This window comes from Eurosta solidaginis, chromosome 3 (assembly GCF_040869045.1).
Source record: "Eurosta solidaginis isolate ZX-2024a chromosome 3, ASM4086904v1, whole genome shotgun sequence".
NCBI classification, from domain to species: Eukaryota; Metazoa; Arthropoda; class Insecta; order Diptera; family Tephritidae; genus Eurosta; species Eurosta solidaginis.
This window is the reverse complement of record NC_090321.1, coordinates 2020938-2041279: the sequence shown is the minus strand read 5'-3', so window position 1 is coordinate 2041279 and position 20342 is coordinate 2020938. Positions and strand designations below refer to the sequence as shown.

The 20342-nt window shown below is 38.2% G+C and overlaps 2 protein-coding genes across 4 annotated transcripts; one reads left to right on the top strand and one right to left on the bottom strand.

Annotated features, from left to right (window-relative positions):
- The first annotated feature begins 5221 nt into the window (after positions 1-5221).
- row (relative of woc) lies at positions 5222-16920 on the top strand. 2 transcript variants are annotated; one of them, XM_067770282.1, is made up of 9 exons: positions 5222-6491; positions 6576-6880; positions 6940-7464; positions 7999-8089; positions 9307-10118; positions 10193-10328; positions 10482-10585; positions 10656-10783; positions 14811-16920. In XM_067770282.1, the coding sequence occupies exons 1-9, from the start codon at positions 5603-5605 to the stop codon at positions 15655-15657; spliced, it is 3837 nt and encodes a 1278-aa protein (XP_067626383.1). In that variant the 5' UTR covers positions 5222-5602; the 3' UTR covers positions 15658-16920. The 2 variants fall into 2 exon arrangements, with proteins under 2 accessions (XP_067626383.1, XP_067626384.1); XM_067770283.1 differs by lacking the exons at positions 9307-10118; positions 10193-10328; positions 10482-10585; positions 10656-10783; positions 14811-16920 and adding an exon at positions 8255-8851 and having other exon boundaries at positions 5225-6491.
- Positions 15856-19387, bottom strand: LOC137243082 (nischarin). 2 transcript variants are annotated; one of them, XM_067770284.1, is made up of 5 exons: positions 18867-19387; positions 18557-18790; positions 18272-18403; positions 17379-18192; positions 15856-17321 (listed from the first exon to the last, which is right to left on the bottom strand). In XM_067770284.1, exons 1-5 carry the CDS (start codon positions 19074-19076, stop codon positions 17170-17172), a joined length of 1542 nt encoding a protein of 513 aa, XP_067626385.1. In that variant the 5' UTR covers positions 19077-19387; the 3' UTR covers positions 15856-17169. The 2 variants fall into 2 exon arrangements, with proteins under 2 accessions (XP_067626385.1, XP_067626386.1); XM_067770285.1 differs by having other exon boundaries at positions 18557-18822; positions 18867-19003.
- Between the last annotated feature and the right edge of the window lie 955 nt (positions 19388-20342).

Genomic DNA, 20342 nt, shown 5'->3' with positions numbered 1-20342 from the left:
TTTCTTGTTTTGTAGGTTTTGAAATTTTATACTCTTTTTTTTTTTGTAGTTTTTGGAATTTTATATTTGTTTTGTAGGTTTTGCAATTTTATGATTTTGTATTTTTGAAGTTTTATTAAAAAATTGTTAGTAGCCTTTTTGAAATTTTGTAATTTTTTTTTTTGTAGACTTTTTATAATGTTATAACTTTTTTTTTTGTATTTTTTTGAAATTTTATATTTTTTTTGGAATTTTATATATTTTTGTATTTTTTTTGTAATTTTTCGTAAAGTTTTGAAATTATCTTACTTCGAGTAATTTTCTTTTTTTGCATATATTTTATGAATTTTGCAAACAAATTTTCTTCATATTGGCTCAACCACCACGCACTTTATCGTCGCAACCACCACGCACATATTCTTCCAGATTTTATTTTTAATTATGCTGCTTTTGTAGTGCAGGGAATTTTTTCCTTCCCCGACGCCAGTTTTTGCCGCAGGCATGGCCACGGTCGCCATGTAAGATGACCATCGTGGTCATCTTTATTCTTGCGTCGTAGTTGACGCAGGTTATCGCCCAAACGCTTTAACGCAACTTAAGTAAGGCACACAATATAAATTGCGTAGACTTCTCGCACGCACACCGCTTTCAATACCAAAACAAGAAACTGATGAACTTTACTCTTTAAATATAGTCTTTTTAAAATTTTATTTGTTGAATATAAAATGTTCACAAACTTAGAAATTTAATATATATGTGAGCTGCTGAAAACTTTTGCTTCTTGACGAGTTGAATGCGCGAAAATAATTGGCGTCATTCAAAGTGACGTTTATGAAGGTAACCCTCATTGTGAGTGATTGGTGTGGTCAAAAAATTGACGTGGTTAATATTTAATGATTGATGTTATGGTCACTCAACACTTATCATAAGGGTTGCCTTACACTCCCAAGATACTGATATCGGAAAACGGCGTCCAGTTCACCAGCACAATGTGGCAGCGTTACCTCAGGGAAATGGGGATACGACAACAATTCACGGCGCCCTACACCCCGCAAGAAAACCCGACGGAACGGGCGAACAGGACAATCAAGAGAATCATAGCACAACTCACCAGATCACAGCACAACAGATGGGACGACCGTCTCCCAGAAATCGAGCTGGCCATCAACACCAGTGTGACCGCGTCCACAGGATACAGTCCAGCCTTCCTCGTACAAGGACGGGAACCGCGACTACCAGGGGCATTGTTTGACGAGGTCAACCTGGGGACGGGCACAGCTACCACAACGCAGAAGAGAAATCTGACAGAATGCAAGAGGCATTCAGAATAGTGAGGCAGAACATGGAACGAGCGGCGGCAGATCAAGCACGGCACTACAATTTACGGCGGAGAAAATGGACCCCCGTAGTCGGCGAACTAGTGCTCACAAAGGAACACCATCTCTCCAAGGCCGGCGAAAATTTCGCGGCAAAGTTGGCCCCCAAATATGACGGACCCTACCAGATCCTAGGATATGTATCACCAGTGATACTCAAAGTACGAAAACCCAACGGCGGGAAGGATAAAACGGTCAATATTGGGGAGCTAAAGCCATATCATGCAGCAGAGACCATCGCGGGAAATTAAAATAAATTCAGGGAAAATAATCTAATTAATATCAAGGATGGGAGGATAAGCAAGCACCGGTCATTCTATCGCAAACCACCGAGGTGACAACACGTTCTTTTGCTACGAATTTCTTTTCCAAAAAAAAAAAAAAAAAAACCAACAACCTAAGATGGAGAGCCATAACGCCAAACTAAACAACAGCGCCAAGCGTATGCGCCAGCATTACGAGGAGGAGGAAGCAAAGCGCCCCAGGGCAGTACTGCTGGAAGGAGCTACCGGCGCCGACGTCAGCAACACGCGTGGAACCACACGCACAAACACGTAGGCTGACGTCGCACGCTACGTTACACCACCAAGCGCTACTGGCGCCGACGTCAGCAACACGCGTGCAACTAAGCGCGAAACCACGTACGCTGACGTCGCACGTATCATCACACCACCGAACACCACAGGCTAAGCTTGGGGAGCTAAAGCCATATCATGCAGCAGAGACCATCGCGGGAAATTAAAATAAATTCAGGGAAAATAATCTAATTAATATCAAGGATGGGAGGATAAGCAAGCACCGGTCATTCTATCGCAAACCACCGAGGTGACAACACGTTCTTTTGCTACGAATTTCTTTTCCAAAAAAAAAAAAAAAAAACCAACAACCTAAGATGGAGAGCCATAACGCCAAACTAAACAACAGCGCCAAGCGTATGCGCCAGCATTACGAGGAGGAGGAAGCAAAGCGCCCCAGGGTAGTACTGTTGGAAGGAGCTACCGGCGCCGACGTCAGCAACACGCGTGGAACCACACGCACAAACACGTACGCTGACGTCGCACGCAACGTTACACCACCAAGCGCTACTGGCGCCGACGTCAGCAACACGCGTGCAACTAAGCGCGAAACCACGTACGCTGACGTCGCACGTATCATCACACCACCGAACACCACAGGCGGCGACGTCAACAACATGCGTGCAACTACACACGCAAACACGTACGCTGACGTCGCGCGCACCATTACATCACCAAACACTGCAGACACCTACACCAACACCACGAACACCGAGTCAGCCGCAGCCGCAGCTTATATTACACCGTCGCGGTGGTAAAAGGCAGGGCCCGCATACGAATACTGGGCACCGAGGGCTAAATTTCTGAAGTGAGGGGGAGGGGGGGAGTGTGAGGACCAAATAAATCCTCATTAATTTGGCCCACACAAAACGACCCCACAACATATTTGACACGACAATAACACAACAAGTGGCCACAAAAGGCTCTAGCAACACGATCAACCAACAAGTCTCAGCAACACAACGAGCGGTCGCAACATTTAACAGCAACACGGCCAACCAACAAATCTCAGGAACACAACGAGCGCACGCAACCATTTGAGCTAGCAACATCAAACACAACAGCCATAAAAGGAGCGACACAGCAGCACAGCAGTCAGTCAGCACGGAGCTGTGGTCGTGACCAGAGCTACTAGCGAAGTATATCCCTATTGCAGTTGATCTTCTCTATGCAATAGGAATCCACTTCATAGAAGCGAGTCGTGGAATGGTGATTGCGGTTGATCTTCTCTACGCATCACCCCCAGAGACCAAAGGCCCCGCCACAATAACGCGCAACCGCGACAGGTGACACCCGCTCACCTCCGTCAGTAGAAGTACGCCGGTAGAGGCCGCAACAGAACGGCAACGCACGTAAACCAGCGCAGAGCGCGGCAGCAAAGCGCAGCAGAGGTCCGCCGACGCACAACGTAACCAGGCAGTTAGCACGGAGCTGTGGTCGTGACCAGAGCTACTAGCGAAGTATATCCCTATTGCAGTTGATCTTCTCTATGCAATAGGAATCCACTTCATAGGAGCGAGTTGTGGAATGGTGATTGCGGTTGATCTTCTCTACGCATCACCCCCAGAGACCAAAAGCCCCACCACAGTAACGCGGAACCGCGACAGGTGACACCCGCTCACCTCCGTCAGTAGAAGTACGCCGGCAGAGGCGGCAACAGAGCGGCAACGCACGTAAACCAGCGCAGAGCGCGGCGGCAGGGCGCAGCAGAGTAATACAAGTAAACGCCGACGTAAGGCGCGTTAAGGCACCGACGCCACATACTAACGGGATCCGTCTAACGGAATACGGCGACAGAGCATCGCCTCAGCAATACAAGTAAACGCCGACGTAGGGCGCGACAGAGTATCGCCCAGCAAATACGAGTAGACGCCGACGCAAGGCATGGCAGAGAATCACCCAGCAACCAGCAATACAAATAGACGCCGACGCAAGGCGCCGCAGAGTAATACAAGTAAACGCCGACGTAAGGCGCGTCAAGGCATCGACGCCACATACTAACGGGATCCGTCTAACGAGACACGGCGACAGAGCATCGCCTCAGCAATACAAGTAGACACCGACGTAAGGCGCGACAGAGCACCGCAGCAGAGAGAGACGCGGTCATAAGGCGCGTCGAGGCACTGACGCCACATACTAACGGGGCCCAGCTAACGGAATAAGGCCGGACCGCTAAGGGCCGCCACCGCAATCAAGGATACCGCAGTGAAATTGAAAACGAAGTATACAAACACGTTTTATTTTATATTATAGAATTTAGAACCAATAAAGAGAGTGAAGTTTTTATATTAAATCGATTTGCAAGGTGCCCCTTTAATACAAATTTATTGTAAATGAACCCTGGGCACGGCGAGTATACCCCAGCAAATATCAAAGAAGCAACGGGGCACGAAAAAGCTTCGTTACAATATATTATATTACACATATGTATATGTAAGTAGATTTTTCCTGCAGTATTAAGGCCAGAATTATACCTAAAACATTGTCGCGTTTTTCCGACGGCAAAACGCGTTTTTATTTGGTACAGAAATTTTTCTCAATTTGCAAATATTTCATTATTAAAATCTGTTGAGATGATTTACATAGTAATTTTAAATTAAACCAATGTGATGTATCATCAAAAGTAATTTTCTATTAAGTTGCATTTGTTTTCGTTTGTACAGAAATTACTCTTTCCAGAAGTAAGAAAATATCTGCAACTTAAAAAACTCAAATTCTGCAAAGAGCTCAACATGGCGCGGAGCGAATTTACCATAAAAATGAGTAGCAAATTGTCAGAATTTGGTAGAAAAGGAATCAGCGATACCCCGACCAAACCAAGGCGAATTCATTACAGGTGGTGTTATCCCATCAGCTGATTGCTTCTTCTTGATAATTTTCCATACAAAGCCTTGTACTACAACGTGTCAGTTAATCGAAATCAATGAAAATTTTTTTTAACTTGACATTCTTCCGTACGGCGAATTGGTTTAATTCGCTTTGCCACCACCTAGTATAGATTCGCCTTGGTTTGCAGTGAGCATTTCGCTACTTTTTCCGAACTGACGTCTCTTATATATCTATCGCCGCTCTCGCTTTGAAGCTCCCGAATGTCAGAGCTCGATTGTGGCGTAAGTTCTATCTATCGCGGCCCTGAGACGACCTGATAACAATAAATCGAGTAATCATCAAATTCGTCACTAATCGATAACGAAATCTTTTTGCAGCAGAAACATATTTGGCCCTGCCACGTAGAGTTTTGTGCTAAGTACTATTGTCAACTAGCCTTTAAAACGTTTGTATGTATGTATGTATTTATTTAAAAATTTGTTCCTAGCACAACAATTTTGACAATCTATTGTAATGGGAAAATAAATAAATACGTAAAAAGTGCATCATAGAGACCATCAAACAAAAGGAAAGCTAAAAAGGAGATCGAAATACTCACTCTTAAGAGGAAATTCCATCTCTACGATCGTATACAAAAATATAATACCCAAAAATCACTAAAGCGTTATTTTTGCTTTCAACCGAGTTGGCAACATTGATAAAGCAACGCCGCCTGCGCCATTTTTCGCTACGTAAAAATTTTTCGGCTGGATTAATTATTGCGTATTCAAAAAGGAAATCGATTTTTTTACAAAAAGAAAAAATTGTTTCACTTTAAACGCGTTACATTTATCAAAGAGGAAAATGCGCGTTACCAAAAGTGATATAAGCCTCGAATTGGAATGTTGGGTGGAAGAACTATCACCGGCACAGTTAGCTGCTTATGAGAAAGTTGCCAACGAGCATAATGCTATTAAAACTGCATTAAAATCAGCGCTAACTAGTAACGAGGGTCGTGAACTTTTCAATGGGCAAGTATTTCAAGCATATTCATTCAAGGGAAAAGTTTTACAAGAGCTGAAGGAGGCAACATTGCCACCAAAAAAACCAGCAAAGCTGGACTCGCCAACCGCAGCCGTACCCGGTGCACGAGGTGGTGGACGTAAAAGGCAGCCCAATTTTGTATACCTAGAGTCTTCTGATGAGGAAGAGGATGATGTGCCATTAGCGAAGCGTATTGCTGTGGCGTCCGGCAAAAAAGGTGCAGTACCCACATCAGCTACCCCGGCTAGTGCAGCAAAAGGTGGAATTAAGGGAGCAAAGGGTGCCGCTAACGATAAAAATTCACTGGTCGCAAGTGGAAAAGGAGGGAAAGCAGTTGCCGGCAAAGCAACACCTGGCAAGGGTGAAAAGGGCGGTGCAGCATCCAATACACCACCAGCAAATTTCAAACCATCAGAAATTAGCTCTGTTGGTGGTTTGGTTATCGGAACAGATGGCAAAGATGGAAAGGATGGTAAAGATCAAGGAAAAGAAACTAAATTACAAGGCAAAACATTTCCATCTTTGGTTGTATTGGCCAAACCATGGCTTAAGGTTAAGGATATGTCTAGCACACGCAGCAAATTGGACTCTAAAGTAAAACTGGTGCTTATGTTAACACCAAATAAGTTTACGGAATGGCTTATCCAAGAGGGTTTGCTGAAAGCGGAACAAAAATGCTCAAATCATAAAACGAATGAGTTGAAGTTGGGTATGTATCTAATATTATTTCAGAAATTAGTATTTTGTTCTGAGTAATCAAACCTACCTACATGCCATATTTCCACGTCTTTAGGCGTATACTCGGATGCAACGAAATTTCCATATACGGGGGGCTACGTCTGGATTAGTGAGTGTTGTCCCATGCGTTTTGTTTCTGTTTTCCATGGTTCTATTTTTGAGGGCGCACCACATCCACCATCCTGCATACTCAAACTTATCTATCATTGGTCTTGTCAAACAAATATACAAAATGTCGTACAGTGGGTTAAGGTGGACAATGTATACATCAAAGGTGTGTATACTTGGTTGCGCGCCATATGTACATTAGCTGTGCATCAGAAATGCAAGAAACTAGGTGGGCCAGAAAAATTTGTTGAGGTGAGTAATTAATGGCTAAAAAACATCATTTTGATAAATTCCTTTTATTAAACTATAAGGTGGGTGTCATATCATTGGGTACCACTTCACAAGATGGCCAACAGCGTCAAGTAAAAGTTGAAGTTTTAGGCGTACTAGATTATACCGAAAAAACTATACGGCTGCGTGCCGTTGAACCAGTATCCGATGCAGATCGTAACTATAAGAAGCGTTTCCAAACTATATTAGAACCGTTACAGCGTTGGGTGCATAAGGACAGCGTTATTTGTATAGATTTAACTGTGGATAAAATGACACTTTATTCAATGGGTTTTAAGAATATCATACAAGCAGCAGCAACTGATAGCAATGCAAAGCATACCAACTCTGCAGTGATGGACTATTTACGTCGTATTGTTCCACGTATGTTCCAGAATACATTATCGCTACTTTCACGACAAATGATACAACAGTTCTTGGATGAATTAGTTTGGCGTGAACAATTTGGTACATATGCACTACAAGCATTCAACAATATAACTGCACACATTGCTGAACAGACTCGTATGAATACAAATGAAACGCTAACACAGCGTTTGTACCAAGTAAGTGATTGCATCTGATATACAATTGGTATTAACAAAAGTTGCTATAGTCCTGGGGTCAATATTATTATTTTTTAGTTAAACCAAAGTCTTGAAAAAAAAACGCACAAAGCTGGTAATCATGTAAATCTTGCATACTTCAGTGAAAAATGGTTCCGTTTGCGAGTTTTCCATGGTTACGAGACAATTGTAAAATATCAATGACCAGTTAAGATTAAAAAAATCACTCGCGTATGATCAAAGGGAATTTTCTTAACAAGGTAAAAAAAAAATGAGCTTAATATTTCTCTTCGGGTTTTGTTTCATTTTCTCCATTACCAATTTTATTTTTCTTGTAAAATTGTGCGTGAATGATATGGCTGTACAAGGGATATTTATTTTTCAAAGCAAATGCGTTGAAGAGATAAAATAATGGAAACTTAAAAAACGAGCCGATTGTTTTCAACAATCTTTTTTTTTTTTTTTGCCCCATAGAATATGTGTATGTATTTACTTTAACATAATGTTTAGCTTATTATGTTTTTTATATTATAGGTTGCAACAAATCCGTTCAAGGATTGGAGTGTATTACCGGCAAATTATCGTGAGACGCCAGCAAATACAACGCCCAAGCGTTTAAAGAAACGTGAGTATTCGATTTTAGAACTCAAATATATTCTATATCATTTTAAATTTTTGATACACAGCCCGAGACGGAAAATATTTTTTTGTTGCAAGCATATATGTATATGCTATATATATTGTTATAACAAAACATTTTTATTTCAATATGTTCTCTTTCTCATTACAGCGCTGACTTAAAAGAAAGAAGCGAAATTCGAATGCTAGTTTTAATGCCATTAAAATTTGACTCAATAAAAATCACACAATTCATACCTCAATTAGCTATTAAGTAAACGCGAAAGGGCAAAATGTTTCATTGTCATATAATTTTGAATTTGAACTCTTACAGCGCTTTATGTTATAAACTTGGGAGCTATGATGATTCGTTAAATTTTCATATTTAAAGTACAAATTCTTAAGAGTTTAAAATTACTAAATTTTTTGTTGCTTGTATTTAAAAAAGACAAACTTTTAGTGTATGATTGAAGGTTTAATTCCAAATTTTATTTTTTCGCTATCCTCAGTGTTGGATTAATTGGGTATAAAATGCTATATATTCAAATCTACTTTAATTCAAATATTTTTATTCGCCTGTTTTTTATTTTAAATTGGAAAAAACCTTCAATAATTGTTGTAATAGAATAATGTCTTATGTTATAGTTACACGTATTTATAAACAAAAAGCATAATATCTTAATACATATTTAAGTTTACTGAAGTTAAAACATTGATATTTAATTTTGAATAAACATATTGCTTTATAAAATAAACTGAAAAAATACAAGCTTTTTACTTTTATTTGTGAAGTATTTATAGTTAGAATTGTATTTGTTGTGTTTTTTATAAGTTTGCCCAAAAACCCGAAGGCCACCTAAGCTTTTGAGGTATTATGCTTTTTGTTTTGGATTATAGCGCGTATGTCGTGCAGAAAGAGTTTAGCTTTTAGCTCATTGTAACAAAAAAACTTATTTGGTTGAGAGCTTAGTCCAAGAAGTGAAGATATTCTTAAACTAAAGTAGGTAGGTAATTTCCTGCAAAAAGGAGTTTGCTACGTTGTCTTTTTTAAAATACATGGTTGCTAATTGTATCTCTGATAACAGGCGATTCCTCATTTTGTCTGCTGCTCTCTCATTTTATGCAGGGTTTTCTCTTTGATTGTTTATGTTCGCAATAAATTCACACTGCCCTAACTTTTGTAAGTTTTGTATATAATATCTTTTTAAATCTGTTTGCTTCCAGCAATAAACGAAGCTGATTACGTTCAGACTGAGAAACTCCCAGTTAAGAATATCAAAAAAGAGAAATCAGATGCAAACAAAAGTGAAACAGCAGCTGGTCGTCGTGGTGGTCGTCAAGCCCCCGAAGAGCCCAAGCCGGAAACAAAAAAATCCACAAGCAAAGCCGGCAGCTCAACGAGCAAATCACAACCCACCCCAAAAGGATCGATAGCAAAACAAAGCAGTAAACATGAGGCTCCCAGTTCCAGCAAAAAATTAAGTGTTGAGCCCAAAGTTAAGAAAGAAAAAGAGGATGATGATTTAAAAGGTCTTGAAGAATTATATTACGGCGTACGTAATGGGTTAGAAATGAATTTCGAAAATTTCCCATACAAGAATGCTGAGGGTGTTGTTATTGAGGCCGCAAATGTTGATTGTCCTATATGCGATATTAATGATTCATTTGATTCCAATGAAAAGTTACAAACACATATTGTTTCGCATATTATTGCTGATAAGGATCATCAATTTCAATGCCTTTTCTGTTTGGATAAGCATCCAAGTGAAACTGTATTAACTAAGCATAATCAAATTATGCATCCACTTGAAACGAAATCGTCAGCTTCAGCTTCATATCATTGTTTGATTTGTCAGCAACGTTTTAATTCATTACATCATTTGACGGTACATTTACAAAAGGTACACAACGTTTTGGAATTACCATATGTGTGTCAAGCTTGTGGTTATCGTTCCTCATCACATCGTGATGCTGTACGTCACTACTATGACGATCATAAAAATCAGAACTTCCTACAGTGTCCGTTCTGCTTGGATGTGAGTTATATATGATAATAAGATATCATAAATATGAATAATCAATGAATATATTGTATGCTTCTTGGTTTTAGATATTCCGCTTCTCATATAAAGGTCGCATTAGCGTTTCAAACATTGAAAACTATTATATGCACTTACGTGCTCATATTAGCAAGAAGGATGCACAAATGCGTTGCCAAAAATGTGCACTTAGTTTCACAGAAAAAGGTAAGTACTCTGCGCCGGCTAAATACTTTTCTGCTGGATGGTGTTTTATCTATTATCGTTTAAAAACTATTATGTTTTGTGGAATAAGAAGAGATTACACCGCGAAACGTTTCTCCTATTTTAATTCTGGATTCATTTTACGTCTTGTTTCAGGTGCCTTGAAGCAGCACTCAACTAATCACCATTCAACTCTCCTGAAGAGCACGCAGAAAATACAGCCGTTGCTTAAGAATTCTATGCTGATTGCTCCACCAAAGGTATAATTACTATTTATATTGGGCAATATTTATAAAACTAGTGATGTTTATTACTTCTTTTTTAATGCAGATACGTAGTCATCATCGTGAACCGCTGCCGTATAGTGTTACATCGAAACTTGGCGAATTTTTTGCTTTTATTGATGGTTCAATTTGTGCTGAATGCAACTCTGAAATTCTTAATGAAGAACATTTCAGGTGAGTACGATTTGAAAAATTGTATGATAATTTGAAATATCCAGTGCTGATTGTTTTCAAACATATATACATACATAATAATTGTGTATAACAATTTGAATGAACAGACGTAAAAGCTGTAACTATGGATGTTCTTCAACTCCTCTGCACGAGAAGGCTAAATTGCTAACAATACCAAAAGTCATATCGCCTGTTGCTTTGGAAAGAATAAGAGAAATCATAAACGGACGTTTTTCAATAAACGTTCGGGCTTAAGTGACCTTAGAGCACAAGTTGATAGCTAGCATACTTCTTAAATCTAAAGCGTAGTTTCTCAACAGTGGCTCAACCTGAGAATTATATCGCTCTGAAAAAGGGCATTTTTAAAAAAAGTACGTGGCGGGGCTGCAAAATGTCTAGAATCATTTCTCTAAAAAGAAAGTACTTAATGCCCACCATGGGCATACTAACTGGGCAATGCCTTCTGCGTTACATGGGCATATGTTAGGCCTCGTCATTAACAGCAGAGCTGCAGGAAGATGATGTTCGCGAGTGTACCATGTCTGTTATTATTATTGCTAGAATGTTACATATATTAGTAGGAAGGGAAGTCAAATCCTTTTGCACTTTCGGTTTGAGTTGTTTTGTCATTTTTTCTCCAAACGATTTACAGAATATATTATTATTAGTAAAAACTTAGTCTTAAAATCAATTTTAAGATTAACAAAGAAAAAATCACACAGCACAGCAAGGAAGCGACTGGCGCAGCATGTTGGACGGCCATAACCGTTTAAACGCCAATTAAGTTGCTTGAGAAAGTCGTACAGTGAAGTTTTGAAGCAAGTCAAATGTTAACAAGAAATGATATTTAGCGCCTTTCGGCATATCCAACCTCCTAAAACAGTTGCCAATGTTTCACGTAAACGAAGGGCCAAAAAACTTCTGCTGATAACGATGATCGCCAATAAATATCCGAAAAAGAGTACCGCTTGCACAAAATCTTAAACTCAGGATGAATATAATATCCAAATATCTAAGAGGACAATTGCCCAGAATCTGGTCGAATCTGGACTACATGAGGGGCAGTACGCAGGAATACCCTTCTGGCCAAGATGCAAAGAAATCTTATGGCCCTTGCCGGATCCCATTGGTTTGTAGTCCGAACCAATGAAAGTTGTCGTTTGGAGCGAGGAAACGAAGATTAATCGCATAGACATTCTCAATGGCATTTCAAAGAGGAATCCAATCCTGTTTCACGTTTGTTGAAGCATGGTGAGCGATAAATCATGGTGCGGGAACGCTTGTTGTAGCGATAAGGACACTCCCTCCGAAGGCCTGTGGGAGTACTTGCCCGACCATCTCGGAAACTATTCATCAATCATCAATTAATTTCATTGGCGGTCCGTTTTTTCAAATAACATGGCCGTTGCGGTCCGAAGGGTAATAAAATAAACCCTATTGTTTAAATAATCTGTGTACGTCAGATATATTTCGCCATCAGATATATAAAACTCATGGACAAAAATAAATTTTCACTTAATTTCTTTCGTGGAACCGGCTGTCAGTTACATAACTTCAAAATAAGTTCCTGATACAAGATCCGCATAAAACAGGTTCATGGTCCGAATGCGGCCCGCCATTTGGTGACCCCTGTTATAGGCCATACCGCCCTCCCGGCCCCTAGATCCATCAGGGGTTTTGTTAATGAGGGTAGGTGAGGTTGACAATTGGGTTGGAGAAGCAATATATTGCGCTGGCAACCTCTTTAGAGGGTTTGCGCTACACAACCCCTTGAATCAATTTGGTATTTTAGTCGCCTCTTACGACAGGCATAACCCGCTGGACGGTTCTCGTGAAGTGGTGTTGGCCTGCTCTTTAGTAATGATGGAATTTGAACAAGTTGAAATACGTCATGTAAATTAATGGTGCCGCGTGCTGATGAAAATTCCCTGTTATAGGGAAGATTCAACAGGATAACATCTGGTCACTATTAACGGAAATTCTGCCAATGTTTTGGCATAGCCATTATCCAGTCCAGGTTAAGCCAGGAGAAAGCCAAACAGGTTCCAACGTTGTCGTTCAGTTTATCTGATAATATATTTTCGATTCTAATTAGTTGCCCCAGCCAAATTGAGAATTTCACATGTTTTTTAAATGCATAAATCGTTAAATTAATTCATTCACAAAGGCCTTAACCAAGATTTTAAAATTTTAAATAGAGAAATACAAGACGGGAAATTCCACGGCTACAACAACAACGCGAAAACGTCCGAGTAGATGTTACGCCGACCTTTCTCTTGCAATTTGCGTTGTTCTCCTTTTAAATTTTAATACAAATCGGTCGACTACGAACGGCATCTGCAAGCCAGATGAATTTTTACATGCTTTACATATCACAAATACACTCGGCGTGTTTGCCAAATCACTTCTGAGGGGCGACCCCAATTAATTGATAAAACTTGTTTCTATGCTTTTGATTTTGCTTTGCTCGGGAATTGGGCCCAGGATCTTCGGCGTGGTAGGCAGAGCACGCTACCACTACATCGCGGCGGCCGCTAATTAAATTTTAAACTTTTACAGGAGCGAAAACATTTTATTTTAACTTTCACTACACGCGGATATGGGTTTTTAAAAGTGGAATAACTACGTTGTTATTGGTTCCAAATCCAAATAAGTTATTTTCATATTCCATATGAAAATCTGCGAAAAATGGCGTTTCGAAGAGTCGTAATTTGGGACCTTGTGAATTAAGCAAACGAAATTTTTTTTCAACAAATGTGTGCGAATAAAATAAACCAATTTTCTGTCAGTGTAATCGCTCGGTTATGTTCTGCGATGGACACTCGCATTAGAGGAAATGGGTAACACGAATATTACATGCCTTTGCAAAACAACGCAAATGCCACCACGTGGCAAATTTGAGATTTCTTAGCCCTGTGCTCTGTGCATTTTGTATTTGCATCCAGCTGTCCAATAATTTCATAACTTTCATATTTGAATACCAATTTTGTAAATTAACGGTTAATTTGAATGTTGGAGACATTTCCTTTAAGATGTTTCATAAAGCGCGTAAAGACAAAAAACAGGGACATATTTAAGTATATGGGCTATTCCATCCCATTTCGACCAATTTTGAACCCGACCCCTTTAGAATTGGCTGAAAGTTTTTCTTCTTTTTCTAGCTTACGAAAGACGTTTTTCAGAATTTTTCAAATTTTTTCATCCAACTCAAAATAAGTTATGAATTAAAAAAACCGTGTTTTTTTCAAAATGCTATAACTTCAAAAATTGATCGTTTCGGATCTTTTTTTTTTAATTTGTTTTTAAATGTACTTTTCGGAAAAAATACAAAAAAATTTTTAAGTTTTTTTTTTTTCAATTAAATAGAAAAAAAAAAAAATCGGCCCACTCCGGGATTAATGGGGATGACTGCAGAATTGATTGAAGTTTTTTATGAGAAAAAAAAAATGGCGAAATTCGAAAAATCTCGAAAAACTGAAAAATTACAACAAAAAAAACTTTAAACATTTTTTGGTATTTTTTCCGAAAAGTACATTTAAAAACAAATTAAAAAAAAAAAAGATCCCAAACGGTCAATTTTTGAAAAATTTATAGCATTTTGAAAACAAAAACGGTGTTTTTTTTAAATTCATAACTTTTTTTGAGTTGTATGAAAAAATTCTGAAAAACGTCTTTCGTAAGCTAGAAAAAGAAGAAAAACTTTCAGCCAAATCTAAAGGGGTCGGGTTCAAAATTGGTCGAAATGGGATGGAATACCCCAGGTACAAACTAAATGTTCTTAGAACTTATCAGCATCAGTCCGATGCCGTTAGTTACGACGGTTTTACATTTGGTCGATAGATAGTTTTGCAAAGGCCTCTGCGATACACATATGCAATAGTTTTTTTTTTTTTTTTGTGGCACCTTTTTACGAACAACAACAACAATAAAATTGCCTTAATGGCAATTTATATATATATATATAATATATAATTTTTGTTTCCATCCGAGCTTGGTTTTTTAAACAATGAACTTTAAATATTTTCAGTGGCGTTATGAAATGCAATAAATGCAATTATAAATCATGTTGTGAGCGAGCAGTCTTTGAGCATGCAGCTGAGTGCAGCGGTGGTAGTGGCGCACGCGAGGTCATGGAATTACCATTACCAAATGAGATGCATTGTATTTGCGGCTTCTCCACTGCTATCGGCAATAAGATGGCCCATCATTTAGCCACTTGTGGACAAAAATCAGCCTATGTTTCAGTTGAAGCTGCACAAGAAAATACAGTTAAACGTAATATGTTGGATATGTTGGGTTTGGTCCGTCGCGATGGTGAAATTGGTGCCGAAGGAGATGGCGGCGATGCAGCACCAACATCAGCTACCTTAAGTGAGCCATCTTCAATGATGGCCGATGCAGCTGATTTGGACCAATCACAACCACAACTGATAAATGACTCAGCTGCACCAATACAATTCGGTGAAATGGAAGCTACACCAGTGTTAGATGGTGGTAACTCTGTTGTTGATATGCAGCAACAACATCTGGAACAACAGCCACCAGTTAATTTAGATCAATCAATTGTTGATCAGCAAAATGCAGTTACCTACGGTGGCCATCATATTGTTGATAATTCGGCACAATATCATATCGGTTTTGGTCAACCCGAACATAATACATCCGATATTGATATGCCATTAATTGGAGAATTGGCTGATCCAAATCCACCGGCTACACCGCAATTTATAGGTGAAGTGCATACGCCAATGTTTGATGCGGTAGCTGCTGCTGAGCAACAACACTATCATCAGATGATGCAACAACAGCAGCAGCAACAGCATCATCATCATCAACAGCATCATCAGCAGCATCACCACCACCAACAACAATGAAAAAGGATGAGACAACGACAACAACGTGACTTTACGCTGCCATGGCAGAGCTATTGAGCAGCAGCTCCAACGGCGTATAAAATATTAGTGACGTATTTTTCTGTATTTCTTGCACTGGCGCAATATGTTCGATAAGGGTATACACAGAAGGTTTGAAGCTGCTCAATCAAATACTTTTTCATATAACAACTCATACCGTACGGATACCGTAATATGTATGATTTATTTTAACAGTGTATCGTAATTAAGTTTTTCTATTAAAATAATAGAAATTACATATTACAAAGCTGAAAGCAATAAAATACGTTTACACATACATACTATATATGCGTAAATGTGTATACCACAAAGTACATATGAATAAACATACATAAGTAATAATAATTCTGGAAGCATAACAAACGCAGACGCGTGTATCGTTACCTTAGTTAAAAAGGTCCTTAACCAATTTAAAATTTTTTCTTAAGAAGCAAGCAACATTTTGTTTCCACTTTCACTCCTTTGCTACCAAAGGTATAATTTCATAGCTTCCATTTCGGGCCTTTCAGGCGTTATAGATTTTCTCCTCGTTCGTCAGCTGCAAAACGCGGCGAAAACCACGTATCCGGCAGTCTTAAATGCCTTCACAAAATTAAAGCTTTACACTTAAATTTTTAGTAATGTAATTTGTAAAGTCAATTGAAATAATACACTCTTAATTGCATAAATATTGAAAACCATACATAATATATACATACAAATAAATACATGGAATATACGCATTTATAGACATTCACATATAAAATATTACACGTTCTATTGTTTCTTTATTTTATGATATAACAAAAGCATCGATTAATGAGATTATAATCAAAGTTATATGTTCTCATTTCTCCGAAAATTGTGTATTAGATGTTTCCCAAAAATTATAAAATTTTGGTTACATCTTCATCAGATAAAAGGTGTGATACGACAAATAACTTTTTTCAAACATATACATACATCTATGAACAAAATTTAATAATATACATGTGTGTAGTTCAAACTTATTTGTTGATCATATAAAATGTTCTTTTTTTAATGTGAAAGCATCTACATAACGAGATACGTGTGTATGATATAGAACAAGCGGATGCGCAAATAAAGTATATATATGCACTTAATAGTGTTGGAAGTGCAATTTTTTATGTGGTCGGATTACGCGTGCAGCATATACTAACAAACATTGTATACAAATTTATATGAACTTTGATGTTTTAATAAAATTAATATAATATAATCCAATCCAACTTATGAAATTTTCTTTTGGATGCAAACTAAAATATTAGAAAAGAGGAATGTACCTAATGGAACAATGAAAAGTACAAAGATGTCTCAGGAAGTGATCCCATTAAAATATTAATACCCGCGTTATCTTCGTTTGCGAATTTTAAATTACTAAAGTTTTTGTGTTAACTAAGCATTTTGAACTTGCATTGCGTACAACTTACACAGGTAGTACTTAATATTTTTTTGCATCTTTTAAGTCGCAGCCTAACGCTGGCCATTCATTTGACGCAATTTTGATGTATGTAGCGCTGAAAGTACTAACGCTGTATCCAGTTCCTTTTGTGTGCCTCTTTCGTTATCGAGTGAAATTTCAGGGGCGCGCTCGTGAAAACGCGACAATACGCGTGCCCGGTAATCTGAATTTGAAGATAGCATATAATAAAATACAAACTGTAATAATACCGCAAACTCACCAACACTACCCGCTAAAGGATTTCCAGTTAAACGCAATGTTTCCAATATTGGTAGACGCGTCACATTATCAACTTCTTCCAAGTCTTCCACCAGATTACAACTTAAATCCAAGTTAACTAATGACAGTAATTTCCGTAGACCTCTCAATTTTTTCAAACGGTTCTGTGCTAAATTTAATGTTACCAAATTACCCAATTCCAAATGCCAATCAATACATTCAGCTATGAGATTCACTGATAAAGATAATGTTTGTAATTGTGACAGTTCAGCAAGATTTTGTATAGACCGTATACGATTTTGATCAAGTACTAGCGTTTGCAATTGTGGCGCTGTACGTACACTAGCATCAATTTGGGTTAATAGATTGCCTGTCAAATCCAGATAAGCAAGATTACTCCAATTACATTTTATAAAGGGCAAAATGTCTGATAAGCACGGTGGTGGTGTATTGGCACGGCTGCTGTTCGAGGTAGATTGCGCTGCCGCTGAACTAGTGGATGTATATGAGATATTATCTGGCGTGGATATAGTTGCTGTTGATGCTGCCGCCGCTACAAGTATATCTCTGTGTATGTTGTCGCACAATAGTATCTGATTTATATGCGTCAATGTTGTACTATGAACGAAAATGGTTTGCATTGTTGGCTTTAATAGAGCAATATCTACAATATTCTCAGTGGATAGACCATGAAATTTAAGAGTTTTAACATTACGGAATGCATTTAGTGTAAAACGAAGGTTCTTGGGGATAATATTACTACGATCAATAGGCACATCAACTGTGTTGTAGTCATTGCTGAAGGAAGTGTTGTCCTGACAATAGGTTTAGAATGTAGAAAATACTACTAATATTGATTTACCAATGACTTTCAGGAAAAAATTATACATTTACCTTCACTGGCGTTACTATAAGTACCTCCAGTTGAGTGCAAAAATCGAGAACATGCGAAAAATCAAATTTGCCACGCTGTTCGATATTCTCTGGTGGACAAGGCAAACACAATCGCTCACTTATCGCAAAAACCTAGATCATAGAAACATATTAATTGGCTTATTTGCACGGACACGTTCTATAACCCACATTCCTTCACACAAATTAATTGTCCAAATATGTAGTTACGGTCATGTCCAAATAGTCACAGCCTTAATATATATCAAAACATTTTCTAATACAAACCTCTAGTGCTGAGAAATTAAATTCCTTTTTGGAACTCAACAGTGCACTACCGGATTCATTGAATAACTTCGCTAAGTCCTGTAGCAAATAAATAATATCATACTTATTGAAATCAAGAAATTCAGCCAAAACACGCGGTAATTGAATGCGAAAAAATATAAGTAATTCCTGCAAATACTTTTCTAGTTGATCACGTCGTTGTTCGAGAAATGCTGGATTCTTGTTGCCCATTAGCTGAGAATGGGCAAATAAATGCAAATATAACACTATTATTCAAAGTTTTTTACTGCAATTTTTCTATTTGACTCACCTTTTTAGGAGGCAATAGCTTCTTGGAGATCGCAATTTCATCTACTAACTTTTCGTGTAGCTGCGAAAAATCTCTATAGCGTCGCTCCACTAACCATTCAACTTGATGCACGCGGACCTTAATGTCGTAATATACAACTCCAGTGGAAGACTCAATATATTTTGGTATTGTTAAATGTGTATCTCCGTTTTGTCTAAAGTAGCATGCCATTTTTATAATGGGTTCGAACCTATTTGATTACCAATATATTGTTTTTTTGTTTGCAACTCTCCTATCTAATTAGGTCAACTCGTGACAGCTTCTGCATGCGTTTCCTACTTGATAAAACATTATATATATACATATTTCCATTTAATTAAATTTAAAATTTTTCTAAATACACATATAACATTTATTTTGTATATAAACAACACAAATTAAATTGCACATTTTTTCCCATTTAAGATAAAAATAGCTGATATATTGCGAAATCTTGAGCAGCTGATTGCCACAGTGGATATGTGGTGGATAACAGATTGTGATTGAATTTGACAGTTCTGTGATAAAAAACACGACTAAAATGTCAAAAAGAAAACAAATCTTAACCCTTTCAAAAAATTGTTTACGTTCGTGAAAGATAGCTTTTCAGCCCAATTCTCCATTTCGACTTGGATTGGAATTTTTTCGATTTGGCAATTTTGGTATTCTGTGTTCCAATCTCTTTCGATCCAACTTCAAATCGTTCGATTTTGTGTATTCTGGATCTCGATCGTAGTTCCGTTTTTCTAAGTTGCAAATTAGTTGGCGGAAAAATATTTTCTTTTTATTTTTTTGTTAATTTATAACTGAATTTTAACAAAGATGTAAGTAAAACTTGTTAAGAAACGTAGAAGGCTTTGATGGTGATTGTTTTTTATATGTTTCCAGGTCAAAAAAAACATGTCGATGTCGAAGTCCTTAGACGTATTTGCCCCGCAAAAGTATCTAACACGTACTTGAAAGCATCCTTATTAAGTCGAAAGTTTTTTTGAACCTAAATAAGAAAATAAGTCATTAAACTTTACCACTTTTAAGTTCAATTTCTTACAATTCGTCACTCATCTCAAATGGATTACACAAATCTCGCAATATTTGCCTTTCCATTCTCGCCTGGCCATTTTCGTATGCGTTGGTTTCCAACTCCACAAATAATGCCGCGGCTATTGATTCCATTGTAATAGACAGCTATGATTCGTGTTTTTTCGCTTCCCAAGGCAGTCGGTTCTATGTACCGGAGCGACTCGGGATTTTTCCCGACCAAGAACTGTAATTTCAGTGTGACCCCATTTAATTTGTTGCGTCCCTCCCACAAATTGTCATCCTCCCAGCAGCTCCTTGCAGCAGGACTGCTCCATATTCTCTTACTCCGGGAAGGCATCGAATCCAATCCGGGTCCGTCTCCTGACCCCGGTCCTGAGAAATGGTTTTGCTGCATCTGCCGGAAAAGAATCTTTTAAG

Excerpts from the sequence above, each read along its gene's own strand:
- LOC137243082 (XM_067770284.1), bottom strand. The coding sequence starts at position 19,076 with ATGGCATGCTACTTTAGACAAAACGGAGATACACATTTAACAATACCA. Across the intron at positions 18,193-18,271 it reads TTATAGTAACGCCAGTGAAG|GACAACACTTCCTTCAGCAA; the intron begins GTAAATGTATAA and ends ACCTATTGTCAG. Across the intron at positions 17,322-17,378 it reads TCCTTTAGCGGGTAGTGTTG|ATTACCGGGCACGCGTATTG; the intron begins GTGAGTTTGCGG and ends CTTCAAATTCAG.
- row (XM_067770282.1), top strand. The coding sequence starts at position 5,603 with ATGCGCGTTACCAAAAGTGATATAAGCCTCGAATTGGAATGTTGGGTG. Across the intron at positions 6,881-6,939 it reads GGCCAGAAAAATTTGTTGAG|GTGGGTGTCATATCATTGGG; the intron begins GTGAGTAATTAA and ends TTAAACTATAAG. Across the intron at positions 10,784-14,810 it reads CTTAATGAAGAACATTTCAG|TGGCGTTATGAAATGCAATA; the intron begins GTGAGTACGATT and ends AAATATTTTCAG.